The sequence below is a fragment of the Nesoenas mayeri genome (assembly GCF_963082525.1).
Source record: "Nesoenas mayeri genome assembly, chromosome: 3".
Taxonomy (NCBI): domain Eukaryota; kingdom Metazoa; phylum Chordata; class Aves; order Columbiformes; family Columbidae; genus Nesoenas; species Nesoenas mayeri.
Genome location: NC_137544.1, coordinates 120,758,407 through 120,777,872, shown reverse-complemented (window position 1 = coordinate 120,777,872; position 19,466 = coordinate 120,758,407). Strand labels below are relative to the sequence as shown.

General features: G+C 46.5%; 3 protein-coding genes across 4 annotated transcripts in view; 2 read left to right on the top strand and 1 right to left on the bottom strand.

Moving 5' to 3' along the window:
- LOC308038737 (two pore channel protein 2-like) overlaps positions 1-19,466 on the bottom strand; it is a gene marked incomplete at its 3' end in the record, with an annotated part of 31,341 nt that overhangs the window by 11,092 nt on the left and 783 nt on the right. Inside the window, exons 2-6 of the mRNA XM_080341514.1 lie at positions 15,608-16,327; positions 13,949-14,917; positions 11,892-13,137; positions 8,670-8,830; positions 8,473-8,581 (exon numbers count right to left, since the gene is read on the bottom strand). The remainder of the gene's footprint in view (positions 1-8,472; positions 8,582-8,669; positions 8,831-11,891; positions 13,138-13,948; positions 14,918-15,607; positions 16,328-19,466) is intronic.
- NPHP1 (nephrocystin 1) lies at positions 1,822-15,056 on the top strand (the record flags this gene model as incomplete). Its single annotated transcript, XM_080341386.1, is given in 20 exon segments — positions 1,822-1,899; positions 1,902-2,032; positions 2,246-2,306; positions 2,724-2,860; positions 3,292-3,496; positions 3,748-3,849; positions 4,092-4,183; positions 4,647-4,689; positions 4,950-5,034; positions 5,647-5,741; positions 6,031-6,159; positions 6,877-6,951; positions 7,423-7,533; positions 8,973-9,055; positions 9,516-9,592; positions 10,105-10,204; positions 10,593-10,705; positions 12,980-13,053; positions 13,650-13,694; positions 14,778-15,056. Coding segments are annotated over 20 exon segments (2,115 nt in total).
- Positions 16,662-19,434, top strand: MALL (mal, T cell differentiation protein like). Of its 2 annotated transcripts, XM_080341392.1 has the most exons (4): positions 16,662-17,052; positions 18,359-18,526; positions 18,830-18,976; positions 19,300-19,434. In XM_080341392.1, exons 1-4 carry the CDS (start codon positions 16,951-16,953, stop codon positions 19,360-19,362), a joined length of 480 nt encoding a protein of 159 aa, XP_080197518.1. In that variant the 5' UTR covers positions 16,662-16,950; the 3' UTR covers positions 19,363-19,434. The 2 variants fall into 2 exon arrangements, with proteins under 2 accessions (XP_080197518.1, XP_080197517.1); XM_080341391.1 differs by lacking the exon at positions 19,300-19,434 and having other exon boundaries at positions 18,830-19,054.

Genomic DNA, 19,466 nt, shown 5'->3' with positions numbered 1-19,466 from the left:
CGGCTGTGCGGGTTTGGTGAAGGACGAGACCGTGGGGCCGCAGGGGCCAGGATCCCGCATGGCGGCAGCCTAAGCCACCCAACGCGGGGACAGAGGGACAACGGCCCAGACACCCAACGCCGAGGACAGAGGGACAACGGCCCAGACACCCAACGCCGAGGACAGAGGGACAACGGCCCAGACACCCAACGCCGAGGACAGGGGGACAACGGCCCAGACACCAAACGCCCAGGACAGAGGGACAGCAGCTCAAACACCGAGGACAGAGGGAGAACGGTTCAAACACCAAACGCCCACGACAGATGGACATCGGCCCAAACACCAAACATTGAGGATAGAGGGACATCAACCCGAACACCAAATGCTGAGGACAGAGGGACAACGGTTCAAACACCAAACGCCCAGGACAGACGGACATCGGCCCAAACACCAAACATTGAGGACAGAGGGACATCAACCTGAACACCAAACGCTGAGGACAGAGGGACAACGGCTCAAACACCAAATGTCCAGGACAGAGGAACAATGGCCCAAACGCTGAGGACAGAAGGACGATGACCCAAATTTCCGTATTTCGGAGCGGATTCGGTGTTTGTGTTGCTTTAACCCTGCTGAAGCACGCGGATCTGCGCTGCTGATACATTAAACCCGCCCAAATCACGCTGTGTCGTTCCTAGTTGTGTTTATTTCCCCAGAACACAAAAAGAGGCCTTACGGGTGTTTGTAACAAGTGACAGGTCTCACGGTGAAAGTACACGTGAAAAAAAACCTGTGGGGACAGTGAAGTGGCTGCGTGCACCAGTGGGATCAATGGGCAGGTGAAGGAGCTCGTGCTTTGAATTTCTTCTTGTGCTTTGGACAAGGAGCTGTGGAGGTGGCTGTGGCACGTTCCTTCTTCCCCTGAATATACTTCCAGGATCTAAGGGAAGGGGCCCTCCTGCCTTGAGCTGGAGGATTTGCTGTGGGCCATGCAGGTGGCTGGTTTGCAACTATGTTACTGAACTGGGAAAGTCTGAAAAGCTTTTTGGGAAAAAGAATATGCTGCTTAGAGTCCCTTAAGACCATAAAATGCTAATTTGTAGCCAAGTTAGTCCTGTGGCTTTTCCGTAGAAAGGACCTTTGGAAGGTCCCTCAATGCAAAGCCTGGGTGTGCAGCGCTGCACAGGATCGAGCACCTGCGTCCGGTTGTGGCCCCTCAGTTCCAGCAGGACAGGGAACTGCTGGAGAGAGCCCAGCGCAGCCACCAAGATGCTGCAGGGAGTGGAGCATCTCCCGTGTGAGGAAAGGCTGAGGGAGCTGGGGCTCTGGAGCTGGACAAGAGGACACTGAGGGGGGACTCATTCCTGGGGATCAATATGGAAAGGGGCAGTGTCAGGAGGATGGAGCCAGGCTCTGCTGGTGACAACCAGTGGTAAGACAAGGAGCAATGGGTGCAAACTGGAACACAGGAGGTTCCACTTAAATTTGAGAAGCAACTTGTTGTGGTGAGGGTGTCAGAGCCTGGCCCAGGCTGCCCAGGGGTTGTGGAGTCTCCTTCTGTGCAGACATTCCAACCCGCCTGGACACCTTCCTGTGTAACCTCATCTGGGTGTTCCTGCTTTGGCAGGACGTCCCTTCCAACCCCGGACGTCCTGCGGTTCCGATTCTGCCGGGCGGGGCAGCGTGGGGCCGCAGCTCGGCTCGCTGTACCCGCTTTGCACGGCGCAGCCCGCGGCCATTCTAACCCAGCGGCTGTCCCAGGCCGCGCCGCCCCGCTTCCGCCCCGCAGCGCCCGGAAGTGACGCCATCCCTGCGCGCCGCCGCGCCTGTTGCCTGGCAACCATGGCGGGGCGGCGGGCGCGGGGCCCGTTGCAGCGGCTGCAGCGGCGGAGCCGGGAGCTGCAGGCGCAGGTACCGGGGCGGTGCGGGGCGGTGCGGGGCGGGGCGGGCTCCGGCAGGGCCTGACAGGCGCCTGTGCTGTGTTGCAGGTGGAGGCGCTGCGGGCGGAGAGCGCGGCCGCGGCCCCCGGGCAGCGGGAGGCCCTGTGGCTGAGGTGAGGCGCTCCCCACCCAGGTGGTTTTACCTGCGAACTTGCACCTCACATAATAATCAGCTAAACTGGCGTTTGGGCTCGTCCTGGGGCTTTCCACACTGTGCACAGGGCGGGGGGAGGATCCGAGTATCCACATCTCCACGTTTCAGCATCAGTGCGGGATTTGGGTCGCTCCTATCCGAACTTTATCTCTCCGCCTTGCTTCCCATGCAGATGTACGCAGCTGAGGAAACTGCTAGATGAGAACACAAATGCTCTTCGTGCTTTGAAAAAAGTGAGTGCGGGCACAAATCTGTTCATTGTTTTCCCCAAAAGAGTGTTCAGAGAACACCCACCCCTGGGATTTGAGGTGCCGCAGGACAAGAGCGATGCCCAGCGCTGCACGGCCCTGACTGGGACCTATGGGATCCATCCGGATTATTTAAAAGCACATTTGTAATGCTTTATTGTGCCCAAGTTAAAATCTTTCATCAACACGTTATAAAATATTTATCAACCCAGTGCATTCCATTGGAAGCAGAGAAATTGATTTGAATGGAGAAACTGATTTGAAATTGACTGTGAGATTTCCTCTTGGCAGAGCAAAAGGGGAAGGAGGTTGTCACTGAGCAGCCCAGGAGGGCGAAAGCTTGTAAGATGTGTCCAAAAAATGTTGATTCTTTGAACAATTTGTTGTGTTCTTCTTCCTCAGGCCGACGAGCCTGCGCCTGTGGGGAATTATAATCAGAGGAAAGAAGAAGAAGAAAAGCTGTTGCTAAAACTCTCTCGGCAGCTGCAGAAACTTGTTCTTGTCTTGGATCAGGATAAGGTCACGACGAATTACGCAGTGTGAGCAGCTTAAACAAATCAATACAATCTGCGCTTTAACAGAATTGTACATGTAGGGTTGGAAAGGACCCTGAAAAATTGTTAATTCATCTCCTTTATTATCTGCACAGGGTTAAAAGTGCTCTTTTGGGGCTTGTTTTCTTGATGCGGTTGTGAAGAACTCAGTGGCATTTTCTGGGGGTTTTGGTTAATGGCTGAATTGTAACGTGGCTGTGGAGAGGAGCAGATGCAACGTGGTCTGTGCGCTTGGGGAGGAAACATCATCAGGATTTTGGAGGGTTTTTCAGATCAGGACAGAGTAAAACACAACAATGAAAGTTCTGTAGCTGGATAAAGCCCTTGGAGATAAGCCCATATTGCAGAGCTTTACAGCAATTTCATTAATTTTACATAGCACAATAAAAAACCGAAGTTTTCTTTATTTTGGGTAGAGATGATGAACATCACAAAGATCCTCAAAGTGAAGATGAGAAGGAGGAAGAGAGTGAAGATGAGAATGAAGCTGAAGAAAGCAGCGAGGAGGAAGACAGTGAGGAAGCAGACGATGAGGATAAATTGCTGGATGACCCAAATGTTAAAGAATGTATTGCGGTTGGAAACTTCAGTGCGCAGCAGGAAGGGGATCTCACATTCACGGTAAATATGCCTCTGCAGAGCTTTTTGACTGCAGATCATTCTGTATTAAGCAATGACTATAATTAAAGCCCGTGCTTCTGGGATTCAAGCAGTTCCTTGCGGGATTCAGGGAGAAGTGGCTTTCGCAGTGCTGTTGTGTTACTCTGTGATTTCTGCTGGGGGAAAAGGTTTTTTAGTATTCTTTTTAATTGTGCTTGGAGCCATTTTGAAATATTTGGTCTTTTTTGTCTTTGTCTCTCCTAATGGCAAAGAAAGGTGAAGTCCTGCTTATCCACGACAAGAAGGCGGATGGCTGGTGGGTTGCCGAAAACTCGAGAGGGGAGAGAGGCCTCGTTCCCAGAACCTACCTGGCGGTCAGTGCGCTGCAGCCTTCTGTTCCAGCCTCACCTCTATGGTTTGGAGATATTAATGAAAATACAGCTGCATAAAACTGATTGGAGTCCTGATGTAGCTCTCTTCTTAAAGGATCCACAGAAAATCTCCCCTTCTAAACTATTAACGTCTCATAAACTATTTACATTCATTAGAGAAAGCAGTTTTAAGCAGAGAACTGTGAAGGAATCCAGCGCTTTCCCTTTCTGAATCTGAATTACAGGTCTATAATGAAGATGAAGAAAACCAAGAGCAAAGCGAAGAACACATAGAAGTGGTGGATGAAACAGCAGATGGAACTGAAATTAAGAAAAGGTAAAGGGAGTGATGTGAAACCAAATAAGTATAAAATTCTTCCTTCTCCTCCTAAAAATCATTGCTTACTGTGAGAATACCTCACAAGGGAATTTGGTTCTTTGTGACTGAGTTTTTCTTTTCAGTACAGCAGACACTGGTTTGGTTTGGTTTGGTTTTTTTTCAGCTTGCAGACATGTTTTCACTTGAGTGGGTTTGTTGGCGAGTTTTGCTTTGGTTTGTTTTTATTTTTCCCTGCCAGAAAATCAAAGAGTGACTGGGTCATGGATCGAGTTCTGTTTCAGCTCCTGAGACTGTCAGTCAGTCTTAGTGGAGAGAAATGTGCCATTAATAGTATCTCACATACATATGGTTATTAAGCTGCAGGTATTTAAAGACAAAGCTGTATTTAGTGTTTACATTTTTGTCCACACTAAGATGATATTTTATATTAAAAGCCCCAAACCCATTGTTTTTCTTCCAGAACAGATTCTCACTGGAGTGCCATCCGAAGAGCCATCGCAGAGGTGGGTGGATCTCTTACACAGTAACTTCACCTACCAGTATGATAATTATTTTCTACACAAGGTTTGGCTTTTCTCAAACACTGCATCTCATAGTACAGAACAATGTTTTTAATTAACATCTCTATTTTGTTTTCTTTTGTAGCAAGAAATGCTATAAAAATGTTCTCTAATGCTTCAGAAATAGGCTGCACAACATGTTAGTCTGGCTGAGTTAATACCTGAAACAGGAACACTAAGGAACACTTATATCCTTTTTGCAGAATGACACAGTAGAGGTACTGGCCACCACCGGAGCGGTTCCTGCAGGATTCCGCCTGTCCACGCTCTTCCAGCTCTTACAAGAAGGTAAGATCTTCTCACAATAACTGCAGTGCAGGATTCCCAAATGGCTGCAGCGAGTTTCTCATCCTGCTTATCAGCTTAAAATCAGTCTTGCTTAATTATAATGGGTAATCTGGACATGCTATATTTGACCTGTCCAATAATGTAGAAAAGATTTGTTTTCTTCTTCAATTAATTTTTAATTTATCTGTGTAAAATCCTGGCTGCATGGAGGCAATAACAAATTTCCTAGTGATTTCAAAGACTTGGAAGATACTTCCCATTGAAGAAAAATGATGGTTTTTTTAATATTCTCTTTTTCTTGGAGATCTTTTGGAGCCTCTACACTGAATATATCGCACATCTCATATATTCTTAGTCTTTTTGTTTAAAACTGTTTCCAGTCAATAGCTCTTTTTGTTAATTAAATCACTGTGCTTCAGGAATGAAACACTGCATTAGTACTTGTGAATAATAAAAGTACCCTTTTAAAGGGCACTGGTAGAAAATTCCCCCCACACTTTTGTTTGGACCAGTCAAATATTCAAAGAAAGTTCAGCCACAGCTGAATTTTGGGTGTTGCTCATTTTGTGGTAACAAAGATTATAACAATTTTAAAAATTCCTCTTGCTGTAGGCAACGAGTTTCGAGCAAGTTACTTTTTGCAGCCTGAACTGACTCCATCGCAGTTGGCTTTCAAAGACTTGGTGTGGGACTCTGAGAAAGATACGGTGAGTGTTACTGGTAAGAAAGCTGGATTTGCACCATTTTTAGAATATTCCTTTCTTCTCAGACTTTGATAGGAGCTTCTCTCTGTCACACTAAAATATTTAACTCTCTTCTAAGGAGATTGCTACAAATGCTTATGAAGAAATTTTGTTGCTGCTTATAATACACAAACTTTGTGGTTAGAAGAATCCAGTCTCATGAACACTACATTTTGTCATCTCAGTAAATAAAAAGAAACTGGTACCCCATTCAGGAGGAGCCTGGAGAGTGAACCCTTCTGTTTGTGTTCAGATCTGTCCCAGACCAACTCGAGTCTCGCTGGCTGTCACTGTATGCAGCTGTAAAATGATTCCTCTCCCAGGAGTCAGCATCCAGGTGCTCAGCAGACACGTCCGACTCTGCCTGTTCGATGGCAATCGGGTAAGTCGTTTGGCTACCAAAAAAAGTCTCGAGGCGTGGATCTTTCAGGAGCTTTCACGCTCCGGTCCCTCCGGTAGCCAGCTCCTCCAGTTGTTTGTCTCTGAGACACACGCACACACGCAATCCTGAGATGCTTAATTTACTTTCTGATTAGTGTGACTCATGGCGATGGGCATCACACCCGGTTCCTGGGCTGCCCTGGGAGGGGCTGGGGTGAGAGCTCCATTCCTCTGAGTCCCTAATTTCGGTTCCCCCACCTGCCATTGTGCCTCCTTCCTCCTTCGTGCTGGTGATGAGCTGTTTCTGGGCCATTCTGTCCCCTGGGACAGGCCTGGGAATAGCTGGGTCAGGGTCATATTCAGATTTCCCCACCTGCCGCTGATCCTTTGTGCATATGTGTAGAGCAGCTTTTTCTAACAGCATCAAACGCTGACGATCCGGCAGTTTTCTTTCAGCTGCGCTGAACACTCTTGGGGGCAAAGGGACTATTACTAGTGTGTGTGAAGCCAGGATGGTTGGAAAGTGCTCTGCGGCTTCCGAGAAAACTTCCTCTGTAGCCCTTTAAACTGGAACCATTTGATAAAGTTGAAGAGCAAGAGTGATTTCATCTGTGTTGTGTGTAGAGCGTTGGATTAATCTGGGATAATACTGCATTTTCTTAAAGCTGCGTAACTTTCCAAAAGAAACAGCTTTTTTTTTTCACTTAATACGTTTTAGGTGCTGAGTAACATTCACACAGTGAGAGCCACATGGCAGCCTAAAAATCCTCAAACCTGGTCCTTTTCTCCAAAGGTAGGAGTGACACAGCCAGTAACCATCTCTTTACAGCATCTAGTACTGCCGGGATTTGTGTTGAAATAAAATGGACTGCAACCAAAATGGACACGCAGGAAAGACAAGACTTGTCAAAGTGCATTAATTCAAACTAAGCCAAGTGTTGGAGCAAAAACAGTTTGAAGAAGAGAGTCAGGGGGAAGGAGGAGTGGGAGGGACTGGTGATGCGGCTGGTGGCACTGCCTAACTCTGAATTGATCCCAGGAGCAGACCAGCCACTTTTGTTTCAATTTCATTAAAAAAAGCGCACACGCCTTGTCCCATGATTCAGGTGCCATGCAGGGCCACACTCATAGCAATTTCTTTTATATGCAGTGGCATTTGGTCTGAGATTGGATGTGAATAAGTGATGTGTTCGATGGCCTTTAAAAATCAGAGGGTGTTTTTAATATGTACGTTCACTTTTTTTTCTCCCTCTCTCTGTATTAGGTAACGGGCATTTTACCCAGCTTGCTCGATGGTGACTGTTTTGTCAGGTCCAACTCTCTGTCTTCAGACATTGGTATATTATTTGAACTTGGCATCACTTATATTCGCAACGTAAGTGTGTGAATTGCAATATAAATCGCTCCAAGCACTGGTTTATAAAGTGAACCAGCTGTCACATATTCAGTGTTAATCTGCAGTATCCAAGTAGCAAAATGTGAGATCCAAAGGGAATTTTAGCTGAGCTTTTCCTAGCCTGCTGTAAGATTGTCTTCCTTTTGGCTTCTGGGAGGGAGGAGAGAGATGCTGGGATTTGGAGCTTTTAGTTCTAGTCAATATTTAAGAGAATAAAAGACATTCTGACCAGTGGACATGAATGCACTTTTACTTACATTGAAATAACTTCTGCCAAAGGTCTCATGCAATGTGATCACAAAGCACCGATTCTCTCTTCACTCCTGCATTGTTTTTCTAGCATTGTGATTTTGTTTCAGACTACTGTGCTATATAGTTTGGAAAGTACAATTTTAACTGTTTAAATAGTATGGACACTGGTTTCTACTGCGATACAGATATATCCTGTCCACCCAGCATGTGCTTGTGACAAGCACACCAGGTAGTGACACAAGAGCTGGTAAAGCCTGTAAGAACTCCCGTAATAGAAGGCAGGGGTGTAAGAAACACTAATATTTGGAGGATAGGGTGGCTTTTTGGAACAGGTCGCTGGTGGGCAACAGAATTTTGAAAACATGGACAGAGAAGTTGCAAAGGGGACTATTTTCTGTCTAACTGGCACCCGTATGAACTCGGGGTGCAGGAGCGCAGCGCCTGTGGTGATGCGAGGAGACACGGATAGTGTGTGGGGATGCAGAGCTGGCGCGCAGCAGATCAGCAGAGCGTACATTTGGAGGGAAGCAGGCTGTGTGATGGTTCACAGACCTAACAGGGCATAATGACCCTCCTCATGCTAATTGGAGCAGTGAAGATTATGCAGAGTTGTCGGCTTCTGTTTCCAAAGTGTAAATGAAGACCACGGTGTGTACAAGTTCGTACCTGCTGTTAGTGCTGTGGGTCTGGAAAGGCTGGGCGGGCAGGCGGGATCGGCTCCTTCCCCATGGAATGCATAAACCTTCCCACACGCAGGGTCACTGCCTCGGAAACTCTGCAAGCAGATGGGGAAACCCTCTGTGTCAGTTTTTTTTTCTCTCCTGTATTCTTTAGAGCATCAGTGCAGGTTTGGCGGTTCTTACCTTTGTAGCTGTGCATTTCTTCTTTTCCAGGAGCTTGATACGCTTGGGTTTCTCTTCAATGCGTATTTCGTGGCTTTATAAATCCTTGCCTCTTAAATGTGTTCGTGGATGATCAACTTCAGCATAACTGCCTGTGCTGTTTGGTAAACATCTTCAGCCACCTGTGAATATGACAGAGTCAATGTCTGCTTACCACAAATCTGGGGCTTTTACCATTTTTCTGTGATTATTCTAAGTAATTGTGGTTCAGTTACTCACTGTGGTTTAGCTGCTCAAGTACTTTGCTTTTATCTTTTTCTCTAGTCAACAGGTGAAAGAGGAGAGCTGAGCTGTGGCTGGGCTTTTCTGAAGCTCTTTACTCCTAACGGACTGCCTGTTCCTCCCAAGTAAGTTTGTTTTCCTTCTCTCTCTCTTTCCCTTTCTGTATTTACATGTGTGTGTATATACATATATTTTAGGCTAGGAGTAAAGTTCCTATTTCATGCTTACACACTGATAGGGGCAGGTGCAATCCTGAACTAGGATTACATTATTTTTCAATATCTTAAATCTTTCTTATTTAAAATTTGATACTAAAGCGGTGACTCCTCAAAAACACATTAGTGAAACAACTCCTAGATTTCATATAAGAGAAACATTGGAGTGATGTAGAAAAGAATCAGTGTTGCTGGTTTCTTTTAAAATAGTTAACTAGCTGCCCAATATAATACAAGCTTCAAATTTATCATTTGAGGTTTGATTACTTGGTAATTAAGTATAATAATTTCATATACAATACTCGTCAGTTTTGTTTGAGATAACAGGTTTCTTCCTGTCTATTTTACGTGTGCTGCTCTTCCTTCCCAGGATGCACGAGCTGCTATTAAACGGCGGTACTCCCTATGAGAGAGGCGTTGAGGTTGACCCATCGATATCAAGAAGAGGTGTGGTTTCTCCTAAAAGTTATGTAGATGAAATGATACAACAAATGCTGTACCTATTTTACAACATGCTCTCATTCTCTCCCGTTAGCAAGCGCTCACTACAGCCTGGTTTTCTTTTGCATGTTCTTATTTTACGTGAAAGGGAGCTGATTGTCAGGGCTGGTGGGATTCAGAACAGCCAGTGCTCATGTTTCTGTAATTTCCAGTTTTTGCAGGTTGAGGATTATTTCTGATAAATGTCATCAATTATTTCTTTACCTGCACTTAACACTTCTTGGCTCTGGGGTGATGGCCCAAGGCTCAGCAGTTGCGCTGATCTAAAGAGCTCCCAAGCCGGGCTGTTCAAGTCCTACATGTGTTTTTAGATATTCAATTCCTCCTGGGTTTTAGACCATCCTTAAATCATTATAATTTTAGCAAAACATCTCTTGCCAATTTAAAATGTCTAATCTTCTAATTCTTAACGTTCCTTCAAAAGGACTGATTCCATATTGGCTATTTATTTCTTAAAGCAGGCAGTAGTGTTTTCCATCAGCTCATAACACTGAAGAAGCAGCCTGTGCTTGTAGTGAAACTGAAGTCATTAAGTGCACAATCAAAAGACACTCTGAAGTAAGTATTTGTGTGTGCTGCCAGACAATGGAAAAGTATTTCAGATATCCTAGAACGGTTCCTGAAAGCATTCCCCTTCCCCAGAACACTGGCTTTGCAAAAAATCTGAGGGCTGTGTCACCTGCATATTGTACTCGATCTCTGTTAGACATGTAGAGCTATTTTGTTGAAAACAAACAAAAAGTCTTTAGATAAGATTGAAAACTGCAACAGCAAGATTCTGTTACAGCTGTATCACTGTGCACCTTCCAAAGTTGTGAGAAATTCACGGAGATGCCAACAGGAGCTAATAATCATCTCCATGAAGCTGTCATTACTCTCAATTTTGGTGAACAATGCTTCTCAGAGAAATTTTGAATAAAAATCTTAACTGCTTGTTATTTTTCAGTTTGCTACCAGAAACATTAATTGGCAGCATGTGCTACGCCCATCTCTTGGTGTTTTATCGACAAATACTTGGTGATGCACTGCTGAGAGACAGAATAAGCACACAAAGCACAGGTAAGAGTTGCTGTTGTGGAGAAGAACTTGGTGATGGAGAGTGTGTTGGAGAAAGATTGGGCTCATCAAGGGAATTAATTACTCTCTCCAGAGTCTCCTGTTTGTCAGAGACAGCGGGCTCTGCAGGAACAACTTCACTGATACAGGCTACTAGGAGGATTTTGTTCCCTGGTGGTGCTGGTACCGTCTCACAAGGTTGGGAAGTCATGCTCCACGTGTCGGATTTCGGTGTTGTGGGGCCAAACAGAAAGCTGTTGTCCCAGCTCCCAAAAGCGAGCAGCCTCTCGCTGTGAATACCACCGCTCGGTGTGTTTGCATTTCCAACCACTAATATTGCAACTCACACCTAATGCGTTGCCCTGTTTGATATGGGTTCACTCGCAGAACGCAAAAACCACAAGAATAGTTCTGTTTTCTATGAAGTATGAATGAAGTTCTCATTTTAAAAAGCCTATGTGGATGGGTAAAAGGTTATTTCTAAATAAATAAGTAAATAAAGGTGAAGGGTTATTTGGAAGAGAAATGTTTCTTTTTCACCACCCATGCACTGAGAGATGAGACAAGCACACAGGTTTACTCATTCATTTCTAGTATATGCATGTTCTCATGAGTTACAGAAGAGATTAGGCAGATGTTTTTGTCATTGAGGCCAAGTCATCTTTTTTTTTCGTTATTATTTACTTATTGGGCAGTGCAGCAGGGAGAGGCAGAAGTGGAAGGGTTCGGGTATTAGAACTCAATGCCCTGCACTGATTTTGGAACTCTACCTTATTCCTTCCACATCTTTCCTTCAGCAGAACTGTTGTAGTGTATAGTCTTCTCCATTTTGAAAAATTACATTTTCTACTGTACTAGAGGTGAATTTAGATTGGTACTGCAAAGCCATTTGCTTGTGCTTTCTCCTGTGTCTCCTCTCCAGACTGAATCCCATGGCAAATGAATTTGCTTGTGCACTTACTACCATTTTGAACTTCCAATCTGTAGCCATGCCTTGGCATCTGAATTACAGGTTCATCTATCAGAGGTGCTCAGGACTTAACTTCCTGATTTTCTCTAATGTTAATATACATGCTCAGTATCTTAAACTCAGGCCCTTTAATAAATTAATACCTTATTTAATAAATTAATCACAGAGAAACTGAAAACTCTAAGTTTTTAAAGGCCAGTTGAGAATGGCTACACTTACCTGAATTGATCTTTATCATGTAGGACAACAGATGAGGGTGATGACCTCTCCTGGAGTTAAACTGCATCCATTTGGATTCAGTCTTCATTTGAAATGGTTGAAAGGATTTACCCCAGCGTTTCAGAACTTGTTCTGGGAGCCATTTTCTACTTTTTTTCTGGTGTAACAAAAGACGATTTCTGTTATTTCAAAAACAACTGTCACTTTAGAAATAGGCAACTTAAAATCCCTGTTACATTTCACAAAAGCGACCAGGGCTGGCTTGCTTCCCCGAAATGTTTTGTTATTAGTAAATGGTTGGTGTTTACTAAACTTTCCATCAACTCCAACATGAGGAAACAACAGCATAGATTAAATACTTAAAATCATAAGAGAAAAAACCACTTCAACCAAAATTCCTCTCTATGTCACCTGCAGCACTCTTGAAATCTTACCCACAATCTCATGCACTAAAATAACGACAGGACCTCTGCGCTACGGGGGCTCCAGTTTTGCTGGGCGTTGTACCAGAGCTTCGATTCCTGGCAGTCGCAGGAGGCAGCTCTGCCCTGCCTGCTTGTGATGCAGCTCGAACAGGAGAGCCAGCTGTTCACATCACCTGTAGCTCACCTGAAAAGCGGGCAGGAGACCTCTGCGGGTGGATGATGCGGGAAATACACCGTGCCGCTTGTCACGCGGTTATTTTAAAACGGCACGCAACACAAGCCAGATCAAGGTAGAATGCAAGTGTGTTTATTCATAACATCCAAATCCAGCAGCACGATTTCAGGTGTTTATGAAAAAAGACAGGTGCAGAAATGAGGAAAAACACCTCGCTCTACTCCCACGTTAAATCAGGAAGGTCTCTTGCTTGCTGGTTTCTCTTAATAAAGCAGCAATGGTGTTTTATGTTTTGAGTTGGGTACAGTCAGAGAACGCAGTTGTTAGAGAGCTTTTCTGCTTCCCCTGTGCTCCAGAGCGCTATTACAGCTCATGTTCCCTTTGAAATGTTCTGAGGGGAGAGGATATGTTGAATACCTTCATGTGTTGATACCTTGAAAGCCATCCTGTTTCTTCCTCGGCCTTTAACGTGTGGTTTTCTATTTCAGAATTAATCTGTAATCCTATTTTAGCAACTTTCCCTCAACTCATGGATCAACCAGACCTGATGGATGCGCTCCGGGTATGTTATCTCCATCGCATTCGTTTCCATCTGATGTGTCAGGATTTCCAGATAATTTGCAAAATTTGAGCCATTTTTTTAATCCTGTGAAAAGAGAAATGGAAAAGCCAAACAGCAGAAAAATTATAATCATGTCAAGTACGATTGCACTGCTGCAGGCCTGTAGGCATACTCCAGTCCTGGAGTATGAATGGATTACAGAACAATACATGCTACATAAGAATGGCTAACAATATAAATAAATTCTTATATAAAAAAACCTGTGTACTATCTGAACTGTAATGAGTATTTGAACATATTTAACACTCTAAAATAATAATTCTGAAAAGTGGATCCCCTTTATTTCATTTCTATGATTTCATTTCTCTGATAGTTAAAATCCGCAGATCCTCACACGTGTAACACGTGGTGGAATGGCTGTTTGCTTAAATTAAGTCAACTGGCGCAAGGGAGGAATGGGGAGGGTGGGGAAAGTGGGACTGCAACAGGAGCTTAAATACTGTGGGGTTGCAGCGAGAGAGATTTTTGCAGCTGAAAATGGAATTGTTTTACATCTCCACAATCCCACTCTGATGTTACATTTCATTTCATTGTAGAGTGCTTGGGCAGACCGAGAAACAACATTGAAAAGATCTGAGAAGGTAATAAATTAGAGGCTTTTCTTGGACATTTTTTAAAGCTAATTCGAAGGAGCTTTCTGTCACTGTTATTGCAAGTTAACTTTTCCTCTCAGCATATTTATTTAGAAACTGTAGATAGGCTAAATGCAGTTCTTACCATTTCTTACTGATATTTCTAACAGTACTCAAGGAGAAGGAATATGAAATTAGCTTGTAACTTTTTGTCTTGGTGTTTGTATCTGGTTATTAGTGGGGAAGCTATTACAGGTTCCTACCCAAAGTGTGGCCCTTTCCACCATGCGCTTCCAATATTGGTTCTTGATTCGAGACACTTGACGTGGCGCAGCAGGATCCTGCATTCATTGTGCTTGCTACTGAACAGATACACACGGGGATCTCCCTGTGTATGCAAATAAAATGCTGTTGAGTCAGAATTGCTTTTTCAAGGCCATTCATCCAAACTGAAAGCTGATCTGCTCAAAGTATTGGTAACTTCTCGCTATCCCAGAACCATCCAGTTTTACCTGATTTGTTGTGTGCCCCTCCCACGGTAGGATTGCTGCCTGGCCAATTCCAACTCCTTTTGCGTGGTTGTGGCACTTAGGTGTAAATCACCTGCTGAGAGGTGAACTGTTCAATGCCAGTCCCGCTGCTGTTTCTGGAAGAGTCTGGGTGGTCAGTGAGTTTTCTAAGAGGCAGCATGTCCTTGTTTCTGGAAGAGTCTGGGTGGTCAGTGAGTTTTCTAGGAGGCAGCATGTCCTTGCACAAAGTGGTTTTCTAGTGTATGTGGGGAAAATGAGTCACACAAACCTTGTGTGGTGCTCAGGAGATCTTCAGTGTTTGATAATTGAGCAGGTTGACTCTTAGTCTCTGCAGTTTGCAAACTGGTCTTTACAGGGGAGGATATAATTCCCGCCACACACAGAATGTCCTGTCAGAGTGTAAAGTAACAGTACTTACAGTGCAGCCGTACCTCCTGCCAAGTGCTGTGAGGAGCGTGGGACTGTTGCAACCCTCTGCCTGGGCAGCAGAGAATACTTGCGTAGAAATGCTTGCCAACACCGCCTATTTGCACTAAGTATTTTCAAATACTCTTCCGTGCAGAGAGATCAAGAATTTCTGAAGTCTCAGTTTGTCCTGGCGTACCACGACTCCGTCTTCCCTCTTCTCCACTCGACTGCCCTCCCCGACTACAAGTGGGCTGAGGAGGAGTCGGAAGCGTCTCGCTGGAAGGTGATCGCCGACTTTTTGAAAAAGAGCCGAGAGAACGACGGTGCGCTTCAGTATCTGCTCTCGTCAGAAAACACTCACAAAGCCTTTGATATCTCAGAGCTGGCTTACGATTTCTTAGGAGAAGTGAGGCAAAACAATCCTGGAGTATGAATGGATTATAGAACAATACATGCTACATAAGAATGGCTAACAATATAAATAAATTCTTATATAAAAAAACTGTGTACTATCTGAATCGTAATGAGTATTTGAACATATTTAACACTCTAAAATTATTTTATCAGTTTAACTAATTGAAATTCTATTTTAATGTTCCCCCTTTGCAATGTTACACCAGGCTATGGTTATCTCTTACTACATCTACCTGTTGTAGCCACGCCAAGTGTTGTATTTTACCTAAGCTGAGCAAATGCTGAAGCAGCACTTTACTCCTCTCATGCAGCTTTAAAACAAAACTGGAAATTGATTTGATGAGGATGAACAAAAGACCCTCTGTCACAGTACCCCAGAGAATGGTAACAGGCAAGGAAAATAGCAATGATCTTTAAGAATGCAGCTGAGCAAGGCCAGCCAGGTTAGGAAAAAAATCATCTCTTGCCCAATCAGCGGACAGCAGCTTGCTCTGCATTTAGACTGTTCTACTGTTTTTCTTTCCCACCCAGCGAAAGGTTGGGTTATTTGTAGGAATGTGCTTGACCCACCTCATACAATAAAAGCTGGTGGGAATTCAGGGCACGCGGTGTTTCCCCGGGGCACGGCCACGCCACACGGTCGCTCCCTCTGTGCCGACTCTCCTGGGCAGGTTAAGGAGCTGCACCAGGACTTCAAAGGCTTTGTTCCCCTGAGCACATTGTCACCACAGGCCGGATGTGCTGCCTGCTCCCACAGGGATGTTATTAATCTGATTTCTTTTTTGTGCTGGAGTGTCTGGATGCTTTCTCCGCGGTGATGGGTACGTTACCGCCATGTCTGACACGGTAGGCAGGCACCGAGTCACATATGGACCTAAGTCCGAGCCAGGCACTAGTTCGGTTGAGTGTGATATGCTTTAAAACAAGATCTTTCAAAGATCAGCACACTGCATGGATCCAGCTCCCAGTGCCCGCGATTGTAAACTAGAGCCTCCAGAAGTGCCACAAAGCACTTCCCCCTGGCCTAGGAGGGGCTTGGACAATCAGAAATATCACGGATTTGATCTTTGCTCTGTATTGTGCAAGACCTTGGCACAGAAGCCAAATTCCTAGGGCATCACTTGGCTCTCCTAACAGAGCGGTAACTTACTAGGATACCATCCTGCTGCTGCAGAGTATCGCCCGAGTTTGAGGGTACAGAATGACTTCACTAGGCCATGAGGCAGAGATGCCACCTTCAGCTTTTCATCCTGCCAGTTATCCAGGAGTTGTGTGTTAAGGCAGAGTCCTCTGGAAAAAAAACCACAGCATGTGCTTGTCAGATCCAAACCGTGTCTGCCAGGAGGCAGAAGTCAAAGCTGTCCCGGTAGCTGTCCTTCAGACTTTTCAGGCACTTACGGGCACGCAGGCAACCCCTCCTGTCCTAACAGTGCATTGAGTTGTCTGTAAAACATGTTTAGCTGCAAGATTTTGAAGGCTGGATGTGCCCGATGGGTGCAGGGGAGCCTGATGTGAACACAGAGCAGAAACTTGAACAGAAAGGGGAGGAGGCAACGATTCTGGAAGTAAAAATATTTCAGGTTTGAAAGCGTGCCAAGGACAAAAATTGATGGCAGGAAATGTTTCTGCCCTGGTGTTGTGTAGGATTTTTTTTTTCTTTCCCCTCTTGTTAAAGACCTTGAATTTCTTGTGTGTCAACGGCAGGGCTGGGGTCCCGTTGTCCCGTCCTGGTGCTGGCGGTGGGGTGTGTGAAGCCACCCCAATAACCGGAGGAGGCGGCGTGGTGCCAGCCCGGGCTGGTTTCTGTGATTACGTCCCTGTGGGTGTGTTGGTTAAAACCCCGCAGGGGAGCGGCACACGGGCAAATGCAAGCAGAGCCGAGCCGCAGCGGTCGCGGTGTCAGCTGAGGAGAGATGGCCTCAGCGGGCGCCCCCACGGCCTCCACGCAGCCTGCCTTGCCCTCCGGACCTGTTGTCTTCAAAACTGTCCCCTACGCCTTCATCCTACCGGAGATAGTGAGTATGCCGAACTTTGCTGCCTACAGCCCCCAATAATGACTCTAGTGTATCTAAAATAATCTGGGAGCGACTCCTGGAATGATCCTGAAGACAGCATTAATGGGAAATAACATATTTTCTCTTAGCTTATACTGAATGCACAAATGTGGTCTTCATGATTGTCAGGTTTTTTTGGAAGAGTTTGAGGATGAGATCTGTTCCAGCGTCATCCCTGAGCCCACACCAGGGGTTGCCGGCTGCCGTGGGGCTGGGAGAGGCTGCAGAGCTGCTGGCACCTCCAGGGCAGAAGCATCTCTAGTTATTGCGTAGAAATTGCTTGAAAAATCAAGGGCATTTTGTTCTCTGCATTAAATGTTTCCGAGGCCTTGAAGACGGCTGGGCATCTTGAAAACGTGTGACATTCCACGAATCGTTCAATCCCTTCTGGGTCCAGAGGGCAGGTGGTGGGACTAGCAGAGATAACCACTGGTGTACTTTGACACGAGGCAGCCCCGGTGACCCACACCACCCACGCTCCGTGGGCACAACCGTTGTGGCTGGGCTTTGCCGTCAGCTGCCTGTGCCGGGGGGCTCAGCTCCCCGCTGCAAACCTGGGGGAGTTCAATCTTATCCAGATAACCCCACATGCTGTTTGTGCATGGTAAATATTTTAGGTGGATCCAGAGCGAGCAACTCACTCTAGGTTGGTGACTTCCTCGTGCTGTGATTTCAAGCCCAGGACATTTAACAAGCGGGGCTGGGCTGACCTGTGTTCGCCTTTCCAAGATAAAAGCACATTTTCTGGTTTCTCCGCCTGTGTGAGCCCACACGGGCAGGTCACAGGAACAACCACAAGCCAAAGAGTAAATTGATTTTCATTACCTCGCTAACCGGGGAATCTCTGAAGAAGCATTTAAGCACCCAGGCAGAGGTTTTGTGTGATATTCGTGCTTTTCTATGCCCCAGCTGTAGTTGTCTGAGGGTATCCACAGTTTTTCTCCTCACCGATCCTCCGTTACATTCCCACACCGCCAATGCCCTCAGGGCGAGACGTCTGCTTGTGCAGAACACGGTGGCAATCCTTTCCCTTTTGTATGGAATGTTTTGAAGTGTTTCCCAAGAGCATTCAGGGAAACTCGTGCCAGCTTGTGGTGCTGCTGTCGTGCCGGGACACTCCGGGAGGTTGTTCCACGCTGCCCAAAGATGCAGACAGGGCTTCCCACAGCTGCCGGGGCCAGCCGGGAGGGAGGCGAGCAGGGACTCAGCGAGGAAAAGGGGCTTTCTCCATCCTGCACTCAGAGGCACCTGCATTTGTCCCTGGCAGGTCTGCGGGACATGGGTGTGGATCCTCGTCGCTGCTACCTCTGTGGCTGCCCCGCTGCTTCAGGGATGGGTGATGTACGTGTCCATCAGCTCCTGGCTCATCTCCCTGCTGCTCCTCCTAAGCTACCTCATTGGCTTCCACAAGAACAGCGAGAACTGGAAAGTGCTGGTAAGGAAGGGCTGGGATGCTGGCAGATGTTGGCAGCACTGGCGTGGGCACAAGAGCACAGTGGCTGGTGACGGGTGAGCTGGCACTTCTGCAAACAACCGGCTCTTTTTTCCTCCTCTTGCCCCGACGAGAGGTGCTAGGCAGCTGTGTGATGCCGTTACCGCTGCACGTCTCCGGGGCAAGGCTCGGTGTGGCACAAGGGTTTTGAGCACTCGCAGATGCCGAGGATGAACCTCATCCTCAGGGCACACCAGAGGACAGTCCTGGGCAGGCTTTGATCCTCGCCGCTCCCTTGTTTTGCAGGACAGTTTGTACCACGGTGCCACGGCCATTCTGTACATGAGCGCTGCTGTCTTGCAAGCCAATGCGACCATCATCTCTGAGCCCGGTTACAGCTCTAATTCCAATCCCAACTCCCCGCTTCACTACCAGCTCAACAGTGCCGCAACGGTGAGTCGGTCCAGAAAACCCCAGGCAGGTCGGAGCACCTGCAACTCCCCTTGGAGCAAGTGCATGTATTAAAGCCATCCCAAGGCCAGCAGTGTCACACTGATCAGAGCTTCAGCTCTTCTCTGTCCTGTTGTGGAGGCAGCATATGCTTCTCAGGGTCTAGCAGCTCAGGGACAGCCCAGTGTGGCTGCCTCCCAGGAAGCGTGGGGGCTTCACCTTTTCTTTAAGGCTGGAAGGTTCCCCCAGGTCGAAAGCACGAAGAGGAGATGGGGTTTCACTCTCCCAGCTGACCCGAAGCTTTTGCTCTTCTTCCTCTCCTGCAGTTCTTCGCCTTCCTCACGACCTTCCTGTACATCCTCCACGCCTTCAGCATCTACTACCAGTGAGCCTGGCAGCACCGGCTTCGCCTCCAGAGGCCGAGGGCTCTCCCAGCGTGAGGAATGCAGCTGCCTCCCACCATGGTGGTCCTGCAGCGGCCCTGTCGCCCACC